This window comes from Cotesia glomerata, linkage group LG3, assembly GCF_020080835.1.
Source record: "Cotesia glomerata isolate CgM1 linkage group LG3, MPM_Cglom_v2.3, whole genome shotgun sequence".
Taxonomy (NCBI): Eukaryota; Metazoa; Arthropoda; class Insecta; order Hymenoptera; family Braconidae; genus Cotesia; species Cotesia glomerata.
In genome coordinates this window covers 20,970,217-20,986,297 of record NC_058160.1, presented here as the reverse complement: position 1 = coordinate 20,986,297, position 16,081 = coordinate 20,970,217, and the positions used below count along the sequence as shown (strand labels likewise).

General features: G+C 41.7%; 2 protein-coding genes across 2 annotated transcripts; both read left to right on the top strand.

Annotated features, from left to right (window-relative positions):
* Nucleotides 1-1,855: 1,855 nt before the first annotated feature.
* On the top strand, nt 1,856-3,744 carry LOC123261445. Its single transcript, XM_044723038.1, has 2 exons — nt 1,856-1,919; nt 1,979-3,744. The coding sequence occupies exons 1-2, from the start codon at nt 1,856-1,858 to the stop codon at nt 3,742-3,744; spliced, it is 1,830 nt and encodes a 609-aa protein (XP_044578973.1).
* A 2,803-nt stretch (nt 3,745-6,547) lies between these two features.
* LOC123261444 (sepiapterin reductase-like) lies at nt 6,548-15,751 on the top strand. The gene is made up of 3 exons (XM_044723037.1): nt 6,548-6,641; nt 15,317-15,621; nt 15,716-15,751. Exons 1-3 carry the CDS (start codon nt 6,560-6,562, stop codon nt 15,749-15,751), a joined length of 423 nt encoding a protein of 140 aa, XP_044578972.1. The 5' UTR covers nt 6,548-6,559.
* The last annotated feature ends 330 nt before the right edge of the window (nt 15,752-16,081 follow it).

The window sequence follows — 16,081 nt, the reverse complement described above, 5'->3', positions numbered from 1 at the left end:
TTATTTCTTGAGTGAACAATAATATTGCAAAACTTTGCCCTGATAACACTGTTTGAATATTGAGAAACTCAATTTTTTGATCATTTGTATGTTGATAATTATTTTGTCTTATCTTATTTTCAGAAGTAATGTTAGCTCAGTAATGCTTGTATCATAATAAAAATATGTGATAAATAATCCGTGATTTTTTTTCTCTTGAATTATTCGATTTAATATTAATTTAATATTAACGGAAATATTAAATTATTGTCAAAAATTATCATTATTATATATTTTATAGCGTTTGCCTTCATTTAAAATAAATATTCGAATGTTTCGTAAATTGATTTAACATTTATATGAATTTTATTTAAATTACAATATTTGAAACAAATATTGTTTTAATTACTAATAAGACTTAATTACTAATAAGAGAAGATGAATATAACAGCTGTAAAAATTACTGTAAGTTGTGCTTGATAAGCAAAATAAATAGATAAAATTGAGCATTATCTTTACTGGCATCACCAAAACATATATAAAGCGGAAAAAACTGCACGTTTTTTACTATGGTAAATATTATAGTTCCTATGATTGCCTGGGAGCTGTTCCCATAAAATTATGGGAATAATTCCCATATTTTCCTTTCTGTGTATGCTCTAACGGAAGTATTGAATTACTATCAACGATTGTCTCCATTAACAATAAGTGTATCAACGACTTACGAAGTTTATCAAATTAGTTAATATGGGTCCAGAGTTATTTTTGGTTGGCAAATTATTTATTTTAATAACTGGTGCAAATAAAGGGATAGGAGAGGGCTTTGCCATTACATTTTCTCAAGTAGCAAACAGCAGTTCACACTTTTTATTGATAGCTAGTGTTCGGTGAACAAGGCCCAGTAGCGATTAACTCGCTCCTGGGGGACTCCCAAATTCAAGAGACGCACCTGTCCACCGCTAGTTCCCGCAAAAATCGAACCGCCAATAGAAAATCAGCCTCTCGATCACGTCATGAATCGACCGCTTTATTGGCTGATCGCTCCCACTAGACATGCGCAATAGCCTTCTTCCCCAACTCAATGAGGAAGAAGACGGACTATTGTTATTATCTTTCGCTTCTACGCTTTCGCTGCATCAAGTCGCCATTAGTTTTTCTTTACTTTCGCTTTTCGTTAATTAACCGCATTTCGCTTATTTAATAATTTAATTTGCTTAAATTAATTGTTAATAATTCGGTTTAGTTTGTTTCAGATAAGTTGTGTTATTTGTGCATTTTTTTCACCGCTTTTTTAGTGCCGACAAAGTGTTCAACCACGTGTCAACCGGCTTCGCTTTTGCTAACCACGCTGTAATTTATAAATCCGCTTTTATCTTAACAATCCGCTATTAAACATATTAAATATTGAGTGTATTTAATGTAAATAAATTCCTAGTGTTATTTTTGATAATAATTTACGCGTTTTAATTGAGATATCCAGACCTAAACCTGATCCCCGCTTTTCCGCTCTTTCAGTAATTATTCATTGGTCTCTCGAGCCGGATCAGGCTGGCTCTATCTCAATTAAATTAATTTATTATTCCGCTTAAAAATTGTGCTGTGTTAAGTGAAGTGTAATACCGCTAGGAAAGGTCGAGTGTCAGGAGCATCGCAGAGCACATCGGGTGCTGCTCCTGATCGTCATTCGTACACCGGTACGCTGAACTTTCCGTTTATTAAGACTGAAAACTCAACTTCGGGCCTTAAATAACTTCGCTATGGAGAATTACACAAGATAGTTGAAAAATGCAATTTGTGCTTCAACTTTCGTGTTCCGCACCGCGCCGCAGATTGCAAGACCGCTCAAGATTGCCGAAAATGTGGTCAACGTCACCACATGTCCATCCATTTTGGATGCACCAACGAAATCAGCTTCACCGCAGTCTACATCTTCCGCACAGGCAACTAATCGTTCCCTTTAGACCGTTTACAACTTGAAATTAACTGTTGATTATTTCAGATCCGCTTTCCGCTCAAGTATTGCTAGCTACCGCTTTAGTCCAGGTCCGCCCACATCATGGTAATCCAATCACCGCCAGAGTGTTGATTGATCAAGGTTCAGAGCTCTCATTTATGAGACAGTCGCTCTTCAAGAAGCTTGGACAACCGCTACAGCGTGACATGGTCATGCTCAAGGGCATTGGCAATGTCTCCGCAGGAAGCTCACTAGGTGTGAGCACAATTGAGCTTCGTTCGCTGTGTACGACCGCATCAATGCATGTCAGCATGCATATTCTACCAACACTGACGGTAGATCTTCCATCGTTCGTGATCGCTGATCCGAAATGGCCGCATCTTGAGAATCTCAAGCTCGCTGACCCGCAGTATCTACAGCCATGCCCTGTAGATATTATTCTAGGTGCATCACTAGCCGCACAGATCATGAACGCAGAGATTCAACGAGGACCTCGCAATGTTCCTATTGCACAATCCACCACGCTTGGTTGGATTGTCTATGGAGCTGTCACCGCTAAACACGCTTCAACATCACACGCAGCACTACATGCGTCAGTAGATACTGAATTACAAGACGCTATCGCTAAGTTTTGGGAACAGGAAGAAGTTCCATCAGGAAATTCACCGCTCAACACCGCTGAAGAAGACGAATGTGAAATTCACTTTCGTCAAACGCATTATCGACAGCCTGATGGACGCTACGTAGTGAGATTACCGCTTAAGGCCCTTGAGAGTCAACTTGGCGACTCTATCAACGCAGCTATGGGGTCACTCCGCAGATTAATAACTCGCTTGTCGCGAGAAAGAGAATATTCTGACATGTATCGTGCATTCATGGCAGAATACATTCAACTAGGACACATGGTACGAGTACCAGTCAACGAATTGCCCGCAAACGCTTACTTCTTGCCTCACCATGGGGTATTGAAGCTTGATAGTGCCACTACGAAGCTCCGCACAGTGTTCAATGGTTCCTGTGCAACATCTACAGGAATTTCATTGAACGACATTCTCCACGCAGGACCCAAAACGCAAATTGACATTTTTGATGTGATGTTGAGAATCCGTTGCAGCAGGATTCTATTCGCTACTGACATCACCAAGATGTTCAGACAGATTGAGGTCGACTCGCTTGATTGGCCGCTTCAGTGCATTCTCTGGATAGATGAGAATGACTTAATAGACGCTTACTGTCTCAAGACAGTCACATACGGAACCGCTAGTGCACCTTTTGACGCTGTACGTGTGCTTATCCAACTAGTAAAGGATGAAGGACACCGCTTTCCGCTAGCTGTTGCTCCAATGTTGAAAACACGCTACGTAGATGACATCTACGGTGGAGCAGACAACGAAGAAGACGCTATCAAGGCTGCAGTACAAACAAAAGCTCTGTGTGCAGCAGGCTGCTTCCCGCTTGCCAAATGGGCTAGCAATAGCCCACGGTTACTCGCTGAAGTCGCTCCAGAAAAGCAGCTGGATACACCGCTTAAGGAAATCAGTGATGCACCAGTAAAAGTCCTGGGCATGTACTGGAATTCACGCACTGACGCTCTCCAGTTCAAGTACACGCTACCGCCAGAGACGCCCAAGACAAAAAGAGCTATTTTGTCTGAAATCGCTAAGCTGTATGATCCGCTAGGACTTCTCGTACCAATAGTCGTCAAAGCCAAGATCTTTATGCAAGATCTGTGGCTAGATAGAGTGTCATGGGATGAACAATTGTCACCATCACTCATTCACAAATGGACTGGATACCGCGAGGATCTTTGAAACATCGAATCCATCCGCATTCCACGCTGGAATAATATAGCACCTGGAGCAACTATGGAATTGCACGGGTTCTCAGACGCTTCGCTAAACGCTATGGCTGCCGCTGTTTATTTGAGAGTCACTGACGCTGATGGGAACACAAAGGTCTCACTTCTGTGTTCAAAAACGCAAGTAGCACCGCTGAAGACCATGACAATCCCACGCTTGGAATTATCTGCCGCATGGTTGCTAACACAACTGATACTTCATGTTAAAGAAGTTCAGTCACTTGAAAATGTCAGGATCAATCTCTGGACTGACTCCGCCGTGACTCTCGCATGGATTAAAAGTCCAGCAATCCGCTGGAAGACATTCGTCCGCAATAGAGTGGGAAAAATCCAAAACGCTTCGAAGATGTCTCCTGGAAATTCATTCCAGGAAAAACAAAACCCCGCTGACTGCGCTTCAAGAGGTATACCTACGCTAAAAACTGAAACAACACGCTCTCTGGTGGCATGGACCAACTTGGCTTCATGAACCAGAATCGCTTTGGCCCACTCTGGAGCCTCCAACCGACAACGCAACGCATCGAGAAGAACGCCAAGGTCTGACACTAGTAACTTGGAAAGCAGAAAATTGCCTGCTCCAACAATTGTACTGTCGCGTACACGCAGCTGTTTCCACTGCTACGGAAGCTTAGCATCTGGCATCGTGCCATCGACCGCTTTAAAAAGAGTTCCACAATCTTCGCTGGCCACACCCGCTGCCATCCAGACCTGAACGCTAAATTGACCTTTGATTAAGTACACTCAAGGACAATACTTCGCTAGAGATTCACACGCTACAAGATAGTGATGGTCTGCCTAAAATAACAGCATCACTAAGCTGACTCCGTTCATCGACCATCAGGGGTCCTGAGGAGTCGGTGGCCGCTTGAAAACGCATTGCTGGACCCAGAAGAGGCATCCAGCGATTCTACCGCGACAATCACCGCTTACATCAATTTTGATTGATGATTCGCACCACAAACGCTTCACGGAGGTACTCAGCTTACGCTCGCTGACTTACGCAAGAGTGTCTGGACTGGAGGCCGTGTTCCAGGTCAGATCATTTATTTTACGCTGCGTTATCTGCACGAGCATCGTGGAGAACGCGCTCAACAGTTGATGGGTCAACTTCACCCGCCACGAGTACATCCAACTGGATCCTTCTTTCATACAGGACACGACTACGCTGGACCTATCACCCTGAAAGCGTTTCAAGGCCGTGGAGCAAAAACATACAAAGGCCGGATTGCAAAGTCTTTGTATGCATTCAGTTCAGCTGTACATTTAGAGCTAGTAACTGACTACACCGCTGCCGCTTTCATCGCCGCTTATCGCCGCTTCACTAGTCGCCGAGGTATCTGCCACACGCTATATTCAGACTGTGGAACCAATTTTGTAGGAGCAGATAAAGAGCTGAAACGACTATTCGCTGCAAGATCCCGCACATTACGAGAATTATCAACCTTGATCGCTCAAGATGGCACGAACTGGAAATTCAATCCGCCTGGAGCTCCACATTTTGGAGGAAAATGGGAAGCCGCTGTGAAATCTATCGAATTTCACCTTCGAAGAACAATCGGAGACTCGCTGTTGACGCTTGAGCAATATTCAACGCTACTGGCTCAAATTGAAGCCATATTGAATTCCAGACCGCTCACACCGCTGAATGAAGATCCTGCTGACCTGGCTGTACTGACTCCAGGTCACTTCTTAATCGGACAGTCACTGACCGCTATCCCAGAGCCATCGCTGACAGATTTACAACCTGCTCGGCTCTCGCACTGGGCAAAAGTCCAGCAAATGGTTCAACATTTCTGGAAACGCTACTACTGGACTGCATTCCCCGCTACCAGGCCATTTCAAAGTGGCATCATCGACGCAACCAGATCAAGGTGGGTTCAGTAGTACTGATCACCACTGAGGATCTCCCGCCAACCAAGTGGCCATTAGCCAAAGTAATTGCTGTCCATCCAGGTGAAGATGGACAAATCCGCGTGGTAACTGTTAAGACAGTTAACACAGAGCTAATACGTCCAATTACAAAAGCTCTGTGTCCTGCCGCTAACGCATGAAGAAGATGATCTTGTCGACGCAGCCGCCAACCCGAGGGAGAATGTTCGGTTAACAAGGCCCAGTAGCAGTGCTTTTCGCGCTCTGGGGGACTCCCAAATTCAAGAGGCGCACCTGTCCACCGCTAGTTCCAGCAAAAATCCAACCGCCAATACAAAATCAGCCTCTCGATCACGTCATGAATCGACCGCTTTATTGGCTGATCGCTCCCCCTAGACATGAGCAATAGCCTTCTTCCCCAAGGCAATGAGGAGGAAGACGGACTATTGTTATTATCTGTCGCTTCTACGCGTTGGCTGCATCAAGTCGCCATTGGTTTTCTTTACTGCTTTTCGTTAATTAACCGCATTTCGCTTATTTAATAATTTAATTTGCTTAAATTAATTGTTAATAATTCGGTTTAGTTTGTTTCAGATAAGTTGTGTTATTTGTGCATTTTTTTCACCGCTTTTTTAGTGCCGACAAAGTGTTCAACCACGTGTCAACCGGCTTCGCTTTTGCTAACCACGCTGTAATTTATAAATCCGCTTTTATCTTAACAATCCGCTATTAAACATATTAAATATTGAGTGTATTTAATGTAAATAAATTCCTAGTGTTATTTTTGATAATAATTCACGCGTTTTAATTGAGATATCCAGACCTAAACCTGATCCCCGCTTTTCCGCTCTTTCAGTAATTATTCAGCTAGCAATGAAAATGGATTGCGGGAAACAGCTATGAGTAGTCTTATGAGTAATCGTGTCAATATCGATTCTGTAAGTATGGACTTATCTTTAGCGCAAGCTGATCAGTTGGAAGGTAATATCACTACATGTGAACATTATATGAATAGTATTTATGTCCACCCGGGTCAAAAAATTTAGTCTGTTTTATGATTAATAAAAATTTTTAATATTTTTCATTCAATTTTATTTTATTATGTGTATCTATTTTATATAAAAATTTAATCTGTTTTTGCACGTACTATTCCCAACTTAGACCAATTTCAGATCATTTTTAATGTTATAATAAAATTGTTTTCTATTGTTTCAAGACCAAAATCAGACTTTTATTGTCACAACCATTTAGCTGGTTTTGATCGCATCAAAGTCAAAAACAGACCAAAACGTTCCATAATTTTTAGTCGGTTTTTCATTGCCTGTAGATCAAAAACCGACCTTTTACGAATTTGATAATTATAATATTAATAATAATAATAAAAATAATAATAATATATTTATTTATTATTATTTTATTCATGTCCTCGAAGATCCTCTACAGGGCACGGCTTTTCATTCTCTGAAACTGAAATAGTGACCATTCACTATTTCGTAGTGCAATGTATACTAAACGGTATTTTTCGCACTACCAAATAGTGAATACCGCTCATTAAATGATTCGTGAAAGTATAAAATTTAATATTAATCTTGTCATCTTGTCAACATTTTAATCTTCTCGATGTATTCATATTGTGTTTAATATCGATAATTAGAAAACTATAGATTCAGGTCCATAATCAAACGATGAGAACTATTATATACACGTATGTTAATACAAATTTATTAGTTATCACTGCAACTAATATTCGCAGTTACAAAACTTTTATAATCCATGAAATGTTAAGCTATGACAAATAAATATGACAGATGTAAGGTTATAATCGACGTTCAGTTCATAAAACAAGAGAGCGCATGAATGTATTTTAAATTAATTTATTTTTTCAAATAAATGTGACTTATAGTTTTTAATGAGATACTTTTGAGTCACAAAAATTATAAGTCGTCATCTTAGTCGACTTTTGGCCTTCGAACATTTAGAGTGAAAATTGTAGATCAAAAACAGTATAAGATTCCATATTGAATTTGAAAACAATACATAAAGTCCATCTACAAATTAATTAGACTAAAAACCGATCAAACTTTTAAAACTTTTTAGTCTTATTAGATTAGAAACAGCATAAAATATTCATAACTGCTCAATTATTTTACTAAAAGGTTATTTAGACTTAAAACAGATCAAAAATAATTTTAATAGTAGATCAAATACCGATAAAAATGTTTTTTAAAGTTCAAATACAGATCAATAAGTTCAAATGCAGATCATTTAGTTGAAAATCAGTTTCAATTTTTCGACCCGGGCAATTTTATTAATTACCTGCTGATATTTTTAAAATTATTTTTTAGATATGATTAGAAAACTCATTAATCCGAATAAATATGATCATGCCATTATTATTTATAATGTTGGAATTTCTGGTGATTTAAGTCAGTTGACCAATGAAAAGAATAATTTTCGTATTTGGGAAAAATGTATGATTTGAACGTGTTTTCACCAGCTGTTTTGAATTCAGTATTCATGAAAATATTCAATGACAATGTCAGAGCTAAGAAGTTGGTCATTAATATGAGTTCATTCTCCACTAAAACATCTTTTAAATCAAGTGGTTATTACTGTTCGGCAAAAGCTGCACGTGAAATGTACTTTAGGGTATTAAGCTAATTTTTTGAATATTTCTATGAGCTTATTCATTATTCCATAGAAATATGAGGCAATTTTACACGCAATTTGGTTTTCAGGTTTTTGCTAAAGAGTTTCCAGACGTTAACGTTTTAAATTATTCCCCTTACATGGTTGAGACTGATTTATTTAGAATATCGGAAAACATAACAAGAACAACGGAACTTCCTTGATTGCTTAAGAAAGGACGTCAAGAAGGTAAAGTATTAACGCCTCTTCAAGTAGGTCATCGTCTTACTGCTATTATATGGGGACAAAAGTATAAGTCGGGTGTGTACATAGATTACTATGATCCTATATGAATGAAAGTAGATTTGACAAGTTTTAAAATAAACTCCTAAAATAATAAAGTATTTCAATCGAAACTGTTGGAAAAATTTAAAACAGTATTACCTTGGCAGGTTTCGTGACCCCCTAACCAAGGTATACTATTTCGCGCCAGAGATGGTCTGGACGCCACCAAGAGAATTTATCGATGTTGAATTCACTCGGCCTCCTGGAACCGAGTTACTTAGGCCAGCTCACACTCAGGGAATGGGTAATCCAAAATGTATCCGGTCACAGAATACAACTGAATTAACTAATTATTACTGTGAGAGGAAAGAGGCTCGGTTGTTGAAATTATTGGCACAGATATAACAATAACAAAAAGCAAGAGAAGGATTACAAGGAATCCCTCGGATCTACTTCTCGTTTGAATCTACGCGACGGCTTTATTTTAATTAATAAAAATTAGTAAATGGTTCACCCTAAAGGCCATCCTTGCAACTTCCCGCTAATTCCATACCTGGGCGCTTAAAATTGTACTTATGACGTTTTTGAGATTTTTGAGCTCAAAATATAATTTATGTGATATTTTGAGCTCACTGAGCTTAAAGAGATAGTATTTCTAAGCATTTGAGCTCTTTGATGGAAGTTTCATAGAACACTACTTTTCGAATTTTCAAACCGCAATAACTTTTGAATGGATCAACCGATTTTCACGCGGTTGGCGGCATTCGACGCAGTTTTATCAGCCTCATAGAATATTTACAGGGTTTAATTGATCGAACTAAAAATTTCGGAGTAATTTCGAAAAAACACTTTTTTTGGTTTTCTTTCGTTCACGATATCTCTCGAACGAATTAACCGATTTCGACCAGCTTGGTGGCGATCGACGTGGTTTTTTATTGTCTAGAGCTGATTAGTTTTTGAAATCGATCGGTACAGCCGTTTAAAAGTTATCCAAAAAAAACCACATTTGAAAAAATTTTTTTTCTTAGTTTTTTTAAGATTTCTCAAAGTCTACTGATCCGAATTGGTCCAAATTATACTCAAAATCTAAGTTTGGCCAAGCCCTTTCAAATGGCATCAACCGCGATAAAATCCGAGCCGTTCAAAAGTTATAAGCGGTTCACATACTTTCACACACACACACACACTCGGGGCAGAAGAGATACTGCTACCGGGCGCGTCTCCCCGAGTGGATGGGAGAACGCTCGCTGTCCTTGGATGACACAGTCTCTTAGTTGATAAGGTACAGAGGGTAGGAGCTAAATAAAATACGCTCCCGTGGACAAAACTCCCCTTAATGGGTTGGTCACACTAACTGACCTAGCAAGAAGAAGATCGTTCTCTGTTGTAACCCACTGGGAGTGTCCGGAACCTGTGTCGTAGTTTCCGACGACGCAGGCCACGGCTGATGTGAGCTTGCTCTGCCGAGGTGTAAGTTACAGCAGTAGATCAGGAGCCAGCCACCTCGGGCTTTGATCAGGGAGTACGCAGTGAGTGCTAGAGATTGGAATCTTCACTGCTCCAAGCGAGTCTAGTCCGTACGTGTATTCCGGGACTGGCTAAGTGTCGACTCGGCCTCAGGGAACTAGGGTAGGAGTACTATCTCCGAGGGTACACTCGTTCCTAGTTATGACAACCCGCTCCACTCCGAACGATGCGCTGGTAAATCAAAAAAGTATGAGTAATTTACAGGAAACAAACAAGAGTGGAAACGGGCTACATGCCCAACAAGCAGCGATTGACGCAAGCGCTGAAATGAAGCGTTCGCAAGCGCTCAAACGCCTTGAAAAGCTGATCAGTGAGTTGAATGATTTCTTCCAACCAAAGGTCAACATTCACAAAGAGATTAAGGCCAAGACGACTGGTGTAGCTAACGCCCTTCAAAAGTTTGAGAAGTTGGACGAGGAGTGGCGCTCATCATTGCAGCGCATTTCCCATGCTACACCGGAGAAAGCCTGTCAGGCTGTCGTCGTGACTGATGAAGCAATGAACACCGGAGCCGAAGGTGACGGTGAATCAGTCGCGGAAGACAAAAGTAAAGCCAGCAGCAAGTCAGGTAAGAGAAAAGATCGACCTTCTACTGACCCAGCAATCAGCCAAGTCGTGAAGAAAAAGGAGTTGAAGAAAAGCCCTCCGCAAGGAGTGGCAGTACGAAGCGACGAACAGGAAAAAGCGTCGGTTTGGCAAAAAGTTCAGTCCAAGAAAGAGCTAAAGCGACAGAAGAAAGAGGTGCTCTCAAAACAGATGACAAAGGAGCCCTGATCTGAACCCAAGCGAAAGAAACCGCGGAAATGGATCAGACCGGATGCCCTCATCATCCGGCTGACAGAGAAAGCAAAGTACGCCGAGATCCTGCGCCGAATAAAACAGGACGTCCCTGATGATCAGGTCCGCAGTACGGTAGAGAAGATCCATAAGACCAATGCTGGAGATATGCTGATAACTCTTTCGAGGAAGAACACGGACAAAGGCCAAACATTGAGAAAGACCATTGCAGACATACTGAAAGAAGACGTAAGAGTAACCTGCAAAGGACCACAGGAGGTAATTGAGATCCGAGACGTCGATGATGACACAACGAAGGACTACATCCAGGGTGCCCTACAAAAGGAAGCTGGAGATGGCTGTGAGATACCACTAGAGGCAATCAAGATCCGTAAGGCCTATTAGAGGTACTCAAATTGCTACAGTAATTCTACCAGCAGCAACAGCACAGAAACTACTGGATGGAAGTAGCAAAATCCGGATTGGATGGGTTAATTGCCGAATAAGGGCAACGAAGAGACCTATTCAATGCTTTAAATGCTGGCATTTCGGACATCATGGATCCCAGTGCAGAAGCAAGGTGGACTGGTCGAAGCTTTGCATCAGGTGCGGATAAGAAGGGCACAAGATTGCTGATTGTAAAAATCCCGCCAAATGTGCATTATGTGCTGAGATTGAAAGTGCAGAGAATTTTGCCTACCATGCCGGTACTTATAAGTGCCCATTATTTCAGGAGGCACTCCAGAAGTTGACGAACAAACAAACATGAGGATACTGCAGCTCAATCTCAACCATTGTGAGGCAGCGCATGACCTGCTCATGCAATCCGTGCGAGAACTAGAGCTTGACTTGGTACTGATAGCAGAGCCATATAAACACCTAAGTACCCAACCCTGGGAATCTGACAGCACATCCAAAGCTGTCATCTGGTCATGTGGCAAGCTCCCTTTCCAAAATACAGTCGACAACAGCAATGCCGGCTTTGTAGCAGTATCAGTAGAAGGCATCCGCTTCTATAGCTGTTACGCACCACCTAGCCTCTCTACTGTCAAATTCACCGCATTTCTGGATCGACTTACCGAGGACGCGAATCATTACCACCCAGTGGCAATAGCCGAGGACTTCAACGCCTGGGCAGTAGACTGGGGCAGCAAGCATACAAACGCGCGAGGAAAGGAACTACTAGAAGCCTTTTTTACATTAGATGTAGTACTGCTCAACGGTGGTGATACACCAACCTACACCAAAGGAGACGCAAGTTCTATTGTAGATCTCACTTTCGTCAGTACCAGCCTCACCAGAGGTAATATCAACTGGAAGGTGATGGATATCTACACAGCCAGCGACCACAACGCGATTCTCTGGGAAATATCAAACGTCCAGAGCCCGAGAAGACCTAAAAAGCAACTTAACACCATTGGTTGGAAGGTAAAAACTCTTGACCCAAGTGCATTGTTATTAGCTCTCAATAGTGACCAGATTATCGCGGGCTGCGCAGAAGAGAAGACCAAGGACCTGATGAAAAGAGTGACCCAGGCTTGTGATGCCAGTATGTCTCGTAGACGTGGCATGAACACAAGACCTTCCGTTCACTGGTGGAACGACCACATCAGCGCCCTTCGTAAAGAGTGTCATCAGAAGAGAAAATATCTCAGCGTGGCTACCGACGACCTAACTCTGCGGAGCTGGTCGCAGAGTACAAAAAAGCCCGTCGATTCCTGAACAAAGCCATCAAAGATAGCAAAAGAAAATGCTGGAAGGAGCTCATCAACGAGGTGGACAGAGATCTGTGGGGTAGGCCGTATAAGGTGGTCATGACCCATCTTAAAAACCAGCTAATGCCATCGACCACGCTTCCTCAACTCCTACAGAAGATCGTAAACGCGTTGTTCCCCGAACAAAGCGAGTTTAACTACCTATTAGCGCAGAAAGAAATGGATGACATTCCATCTGTCACGGAGGAAGAACTGATGGAGGCTTGTAATCGTGTAGGGAACAATAAAGCGCCGGGATTGGACGGGGTCCCCAATATTGTTTTAAAAACAACTATAAAAGCAGTGCCATCATTATTCCTGGACGTCTACGACACATGCCTCAAGAAAGGGATTTTCCCTCGGAAGTGGAAGCAGCAACGACTAGTACTACTTCCAAAAGGGAAAAAGCCACCAGAAGAACCGTCATCTTATCGACCACTTTGTATGTTAGACACGGCAGGTAAGATATTTGAGCGTATAATCCACCAAAGAATAGAAACAGTTGTCGATCCACTCCTGGCAGATAACCAGTATGGTTTTCGGAAAGGACGGTCAACCTTGAACGCAATCAATCTGGTTGTTGCAACGGCCAAAGAGGCAATCGAAGGAATCAGATGGAAGGGTGGAGCGAAGAAGCACTGCCTGGTGGCCACTTTGGACATCAAAAATGCCTTCAACTCCGCCAACTGAGACTGCATTATGCAAGCCCTGGAAGAGAAAAACGTACCAGGATACCTACGTAGGATAGTGGCTAGCTACTTCACGGACAGAATCCTGAGATACGACACGAAGAATGGTCCAAAAGAGTATGATTTTACCGGAGGTGTACCCCAGGGTTCCGTTCTGGGTCCACTTCTGTGGAATGTCATGTATGATGGCCTGCTGAGATTGACTCTTCCAAGAAGTGTCAAGCTTGTTGCATATGCAGATGATGTAGCTGTCGTAATCGTTGCTAAACACCTAGATGAGATAAACCACATGTTCGGTATCACCTTTGAGAAAGTTAACGGGTGGATGGACTCAATGAATCTACAACTGGCTAAACAGAAGACTCAGGCTGTGCTTATTACCAGCAGAAAAGTGATAGAGACCATAAAGCTGAAAGTCGGAGAACAAGAAATCACATCACAACCATATATCCGATATCTGGGAGTGATGCTTGATGTCTGACTCAACTTTAAGCAGCAAGTCGAACACGTGAGTGCAAAAGCATCAGCAGTGGTAGCTAGCTTAGCACGACTGATGCCAAACGTCGGAGGCCCAAAGTAGAGCAGAAGACTACTGCTATCATCTGTAGTCACATCAATGCTCACTTACGGAATATCTATCTGGGCGAACGCACTAGAGAAGCAAGAATCATGGAGAAAGGCTGGACCAGTCTACCGATTGAGTGCCTTAAGAGTAGCAAGTGCCTTCCGCACAATATCTATGGAAGCAGTGTGTGTCATTTCCGGAACTTTGCCTCTCAGAGTCTTAGCTGAGGAAATACGGATCCTTTACCAACGAAAGAAGTCAACCACACTAAGCACTGAGGAGCTTAGAACAGAAGAACGGCAGAAGAGCATAAGTCGATGGCAACTACAGTGGGATGCCACAGTAAAGGGTAGGTGGACGCATCGTCTCATATCAAGGATCAACGTTTGGCTAAACCGGAGTCACGGTGAGGTCAACTATTATCTTACGTAGATGTTATCAGGACACGGCTGTTTCCGGGCGTATCTCCACCGCTTTAAGCATGATAATTCCCCAGAGTGCCCGTCCTATCCAGGAGTCAATGAAGATGCAGAGCACGTCTTCTTTGAGTGCCCACGTTTTTATCCACAGCGAGATGAGCTGGAGAATATCCTGAAGAGGAAAATCCAACCAGAGACAATAGTAGAAGCAATGCTGTCATCAGAGGCTGCCTGGAACGCCACAAACACGTTTGTCACGGGAGTCCTCTCAGACCTGCGGTCCATAGAAAGAAGAAGAGCGAATAGCGCCAATTAGAAGGAGGAAAAAATAACACCTTAGCCACTAGAAGAAAGAGCAGTAGCTAGATCCTCCCCTCACGAAGTAATGTCTGACGGCGGTTTCCATGAGGGATTAGAGGAAAGAGGAAAAGGGGCTTAGGGTTTAGTGGGTAGGGGCGCTAGCGTCGAGTTTTAGTATGACACTGCGTCGAGTCGCCACATATCCAGGCCAAACAGCTATGCCTAGAACCCGTAAAAAGGATTCCCCCCCCCTTAAAAAAAACACACACACACACACACGCACACACACACACACACACACACACACACACACACACACACACACACACACACACACATCTCTTGAGGCAGAGGAGAAACTGCTACCAGGCGCGTCTCCCCGTAGTGGATGGGAGAATGCTCGCTGTACCTGGTACAGAGGGTAGGAGCCAAATAAAATACGTTCCCGTGGACAAAACTCCCCTTTAATGGGTTGGTCACACTAACTGACCTAACAAGACGATCGTTCCCTGCTGTGACCCACTGGGAGTGACCGGAACCTCGTGTCGTAGTTTCCGACGATGCAGGCCACGGCTGATGTGAGCTTGCTCTGCCGAGGTGTAAGTTGCAGTAGTCGATCAGGAGCCAGCCACTTCGGGAAGTTAAAAAACATCACTATTATTTTTATTATTATAATATATTACTTTCTGACATTTTTTTCATTCTTCTCCAGATATTATCAGAAATCGTATCAGTCCGAATGAATATGATCATGCCATCATTATCCATAATGTTGGAGCATCTGGTAATTTAAGTCAGTTGACCAATGAAATGAATAATTTTCGTGTTTGGGAAGAAATGTATGATTTGAAAGTGTTTTTACCAGCTGTTTTGAATTCAGTATTCATGAAAATATTCAATGACAATGTCAGAGCTAAGAAGTTGGTCATTAATATGACTTCTGTTCTCAGTAAAATGCCATTACAATCTCTTGGTTATTATTGCTCTGCAAAAGCTGCACGCAAAATGTATTTCAAAGTAATTATTGAGATTATTATTTAAATTATTTCATTAGCTAACTAACTGTTACGTTGAAAAATAAGGTAATCTTGAAATATAATTTGTTTCTTAGGTTTTTGCTAAAGAGTTTCCAAAAAAGTTATTTTAATTTTTACACATTATATTAAATCATCACATGTACAAATCAATTAATAATTATTAATTTAGTGAAGAAAAATTTCATTTTTCAATATTTAAAATCTAGTAGGGCTGGTTTAACACGCAGTCAGCGCCTTGCTCAACTAGCCCTAATTAAGGCAAAAAATAAAAGTTAGGTTATAAAAAAATAATAAGAATTAAAAGTAAGCAATCATATATAATCGAAAGGGCAAATATTCAGTCATCTTCGAACACTTTAGTGATCACGAAATAGCATTTTTAAGCGAGTGTAGGAGGAAAATTCTAAAGACCTGTTTTTTTTTTTGACACAAAAAAAAAA